Consider the following 5,000-nt stretch of genomic DNA (forward strand, 5'->3'; position numbering starts at 1 on the left):
GTCTTGCTGGTTCTTTACCTGTCGTCCTTCATCTGTCTGTGTGCACTGGTGTGCCTGTATTTCTCTGGCTGTCAGGAGATGACCTACAAACATGATGGTAAGCGCTAGGTTTAGAGCATTGTGTGTGTGTGTGTGTGTGTGTGTGTGTGTGTGTGTGTGTGTTGTTGTTGTTTGATTTGGCTCTATGCATATTATGGTCTGACCTCTAGGCAATTTCTTCTTTATCGATTGGGAGCACCTCAGATAACAACGTATAACACAATATAGGTCCACCTGTAATGTTCCTCAAATAACGTTCCTACAATGTTCTGAAAACATATTACGCAGGGTTGTTTTGCTCCACGTTGTTTCGCAGTAATACAGTAAGCTAGCATCGTGGAAACGTTTGTGCAGCAGCGTTGTAGGAAGCTCACCGAATCTGACAACGTTCACAAAGCATTCATAACTGGAACAAGATGTCCGGGCTGCTCCGAGACCAGTTCTGCATAATCTCTCCTCAGCCGCTTGAATCATTTCAGCTGTTTGCATCTTTCTCCCTCTCTCAGAGGCATGTTGTGGAGACATATTTTGGATTTGATGAGGAGTCTATAGATTCAGAAACGTCGTCCCTGACGTCGTACAACACAGATCATACCCCGGCGACCCCAGAGGAGGAGCTTGAGGAGGTAAGTAATCAAACTGGCACTCGGTTGTGTGTATCCCAGGTGAAGCATTCCAAGCGAAGCAAAACCTAGATGTGAGAGGGTCTTAAAATTGATACTGAACGAAAGTACAACGCTCATTACAAAAATAAACGATGCCGTATATATATATATATATATATATATGAACTGTTAATAAATATTAACATAAATAAATGATATACATCCAAACTGAACTGAATAATAAATAAAAAACCAAGACGACTGAAATGAAATAAAAAAAAAACACTTCAAATAACACAACAAAAATATTTGTCCTCGATACTTCTTATTTCGCCCCTAGAGGCCGCTCTCGTGCTGTATATCAGGAATCGGTTCTCAGTGCTGATCAATGGGTCGTTTCCTGTGTCATCCAACTTCTACAAATATATGTTCGTGCTGTTTTTCCCTCCTGTGATTGGTCAGGCCTTCTCCAGAGAGGAGGCGGAGCTTCGTTTTCGGCAGCTGACACGAGAATACCAGGCACTTCAGCGAGCGTATGCTCTCCTCCAGGAGACCACGGGCCCTCTTGACCCCGAGAGACACTGCAGGGTATGCTCTTATCACGCAGACGCACACATCCCCTGCATTGCACTCGTACCCGAGACACTTGTGACCAGCGTTCCCCTATGTTGCACGCACAAGCATGTCTGCTTTTATTTCGCCGTCTGTTTTCCGTTCATTTCTCGGCAGGGTTAAATCGACACCCCGATCGTTCGGATAAACGGCATTAAAACGTACAGTAGTGCGGTTTTACAGTAGTGCGTCTCGTCTCGCCGTGCGTCGTATTATACATCAAGCACAGCCTGATGGATCGGAAGCAGAATCTCGACATGCATTGAGAACCGTTAAAGAACTCAGAAGTAGAGCAAGAGTACATCCTTGATCAAAAATGGCTGCCACAGATTCCTTAATTAGAACTAAAGTCAGGAAGCTCATATCGTATAGAGATAACCTAGCAATCATTTCTGTAATATATCGGATGGAAATAAAAATACACAGAAGTAAGGCTGAGGCTGATTTCTGTCTAGCCCAGACCGTAGGTTCCTGTAGCCCATCGCTGACAGTGAAATGCCCGCTGTTTTTGTGTGCATCGTGGGCTAATTTATTCGAGACCGCTTTACCGAAACATCCTTAAAACACAGTGGATTACTTTCTCTACGACGTGTTTTTCAAAATCCTGGAGAAACTAGACGGGAATAGACTAAACGAACATTGTCCGAATTAGACGCTTGTGTTTTAAGAATAATAATAATAATAATTCTGTTCACCGGTAATCGAATATTATCGATTATAATTGATTTGCCTGTAAAATTAAAGTCTTTCTCCATGTCATCATTCACATCTTAATGGTAGGCCTTGCCCAGATTCTGAGCAAAGTTCGTTGCGTATTGATTGAAAGCTGCTGAATCGAATTGGGTAGATTCATCATAGTCGATTCATCGGTCTTATCACATATCTGAAGGTTTTGCCTTATGAATCGAAGTTGTATCATGTGGAAGTTAAATAGCGTCCTGTTTCACTCCGACCCAAATGAAGCTGTGTGTCTCCAGTCTGCCGTAGGCTGGCTCTCTGATCGGCTGTGTGCTCTGTCCGTCAGACGCGGGAGCAGCTGCAGGCCGAGCTGAATGCCTGCCAGGCGAGGAACGCTGACTTGGAGAGGAGCCTGGCAGAGAAGGGGCAGGTAAAGAAGAAAAGGGACGTGGAGAAGAGACGTCTGGCATCTGGCGTCTGGCTCTGTTCTCATTGGCTTTGCTGCTTGTCTGTCTGGCAGCGGCGTTTGTGTGCCGGTGCCAGTCCGACCGACAGCCTGGCACACAATCGTGTAACGTTAAGTGCTTGGCAGCTCAGTTCTAATGCACGTCTTCCTTCTCGCTGAAGCCCAGACAGAGTGGCAAGTCATCATTATTTATTCAATCTAATCTCGTAATACCTATATCATAAACAGTTGTTCCAGATAAACCAAGCTAGTTAGAAAATCATTGGGGAAAACACCGACTCGCACCGCGATTGTGGTGTATCCTGATCACGTTCTGCCACAGCGTACAGTATATATATAAATCAGCTATGTTGGGTTTAGGTGGTCAGTACACTGATCCGCTTCTTCTTACCTGCATGATGCCCATTAGCCGTCTAGTTTATACACACCTGTGGCTATGCTAATACAGGTTCGTGCACGCTTTCCGATCGGTTAGCTTGTGTTTCTGTTCTTTTTGGACTTTTGCATGCTTCATAAGAAACTCTGGCCGCTGCACTACCTTAGGCGCCGACTTTATTTATTTATTTATTTATTTATTTATATGTGCGCTTATCTATGTCTGAATAGGTATGTATGCTTGCTAATTTGGATATATTCATGTTTCCTCATGAGCGCAGATGCATACTGGGTTTGTGTGTGTGTGTGTGTGTGTGTGTGTGTGTGTGACGCAGGACTCAAAGTGGGTGGAGGAGAAGCAGAATCTCGTTAGGGTAAATCAGGAACTAAGAGAAAAGGTATTTCCTCTTCTTACATGCACTTACACGTACATTTTTTTAGCAATACATGCAATGGAAGTGTGTGTGCGTGTGTGTGTGTGTGTGTGTGTGTGAGATAGATAGACTTACTGGAGCAGTCCGAGCTGCGATTGCGCTCCGAGGTGAGGGACACACAAGACCAAAATGAGCTGCTGGAGTTCCGTATACTCGAACTGGAAGTAAGAGAATCCTATGTTCCCACGGCAACAACCAGGGCTGTCCGAACCCCTCTGCTGTCTGCATGAGCCAAATATGTAGATGGCTATACATGCATACACACACACACACACACACACACTTTCACTGCATCTGTGCATTTTTATGTTAAATATCCATCCCTGTCATTTTGTCATTCTGTTTAATTGATGTACTTTATTGTTTTCTTCAGTTGAATAGAAGCTGGAATAAAATTGATTTGAATCAAGCTCCTCACCATTATGATTTATTTTTTTTCGACTCCATTTCCCGCACGTTATACCCGTTGCGTTCTGCATGCACGTGCGCTTGCGTTGCATCGCGTGTACTTGTGAGCACACTCTCGTCTAGCCCGACCTCCATGTATATTTTTCATCATCATCATCATCCCAAATTTCCGAGTCACATGTCGCTTTATTTTATTTATTAAAAAAAATAATAATAAATAATATTTTTTTTGTAAGAATCACATTTCCATTTCTAAATTAGGCATGTGCCGGGATTACATTGTCGTATTATGATAATAGTGTAATAGAATATCATGTTCTTGTGTGTTTTCAGATTAGTATGACAGATTTGATTGAATTTTCAGAATTATGTGAGTGCCTTGTCTAAAATCTATGACCCGTTAAATTTCACCAAAATAACGAACACGCGCTATATGGCCAAAGGTATGGGAACCATCACACCCATGTGCTTGTTGAACGTCCCGTTCCAAATCCACAGGCATTCATGTGCTGCATTGCTGCCGTAACATCCTCCACTCTTCTGGGAAGGCTTTCCGCTAGATTTCCGAGTGTGGCTGTGGGAATTTGTGCTCATTCAGCCACAAGAGCTTTAGCGAGGTGTCCGGTGAGAAGGCCCGGTGTGCAGTCGGTGTTCCAATTTAGGGTGTTCCAGGTTAGGGTTCTGTGCAGGCCATTCTGGTTCTTCTACACCACGCACAAGAGCATTGTCATGCTGGAACACGACTGGTATCTTCATTTCAGTGAAATCGTAATGCACACAGATAGGGGCGGCTGTGGATCAGGTGGTAGAGCGGGTTGTCCACTAATCGTAGGGTTGGAGGTTCGATTCCCCACCCACGTGACTCCACATGCCGAAGTGTCCTTGGGCAAGACGCTGAACCCCAAGAAGCTCCCGATGGCAAGTTAGCGCTCTGCTACCATTGGTGCATGGCAGCTCTGCTACCATTAGTGTGTGTGTGTGAATGGGTGAATGAGAACCAGTGTAAAGCGCTTTGGATAAAAGCGCTATATAAGTGCAGACCATTTACTTTGTTGCAACAATTTTCGGAAAAGCCTACATCCTATTGGTCATATAGTGTAAGAGACTTCTGTGCTTCAGTATATGAGAGACTTCATTTCAGGAGCATGCTGCCTATGTACCGTAGGTAGGCGTAGTGACCATATTCCAAAGTGTCCTGAATTACAATGTCTAATGAATATTACAATGAATAGCCCCTATTACTGACTAGCAGCGCATGCCTGGTATCGACGCACCGGTTTATTTTGTTCGATGAAATGTGTCTATTTCGTTACTAGAGTTCTTATTTCCTGAGTTTCATTTTTAATTTCCATAATAACAAGAACTAGAAAGATTAGTAAATGT

The 5,000-nt window shown here is 43.7% G+C and overlaps 1 protein-coding gene across 5 annotated transcripts in view; it reads left to right on the forward strand.

Moving 5' to 3' along the window:
• Positions 1 to 5,000, forward strand: part of jakmip1 (janus kinase and microtubule interacting protein 1) — a 25,484-nt gene that overhangs the window by 14,764 nt on the left and 5,720 nt on the right. For all 5 annotated transcript variants that reach the window (XM_047157016.2, XM_047157017.2, XM_053682341.1 and 2 more), the window contains exons 9-13: positions 546 to 665; positions 1,107 to 1,232; positions 2,281 to 2,364; positions 3,111 to 3,173; positions 3,275 to 3,373. In XM_047157016.2, the coding sequence (XP_047012972.1) occupies positions 546 to 665; positions 1,107 to 1,232; positions 2,281 to 2,364; positions 3,111 to 3,173; positions 3,275 to 3,373 (492 nt within the window). The remainder of the gene's footprint in view (positions 1 to 545; positions 666 to 1,106; positions 1,233 to 2,280; positions 2,365 to 3,110; positions 3,174 to 3,274; positions 3,374 to 5,000) is intronic.

The sequence above is a fragment of the Ictalurus punctatus genome, chromosome 8 (assembly GCF_001660625.3).
Source record: "Ictalurus punctatus breed USDA103 chromosome 8, Coco_2.0, whole genome shotgun sequence".
In the NCBI taxonomy this organism is placed as follows: Eukaryota; Metazoa; Chordata; class Actinopteri; order Siluriformes; family Ictaluridae; genus Ictalurus; species Ictalurus punctatus.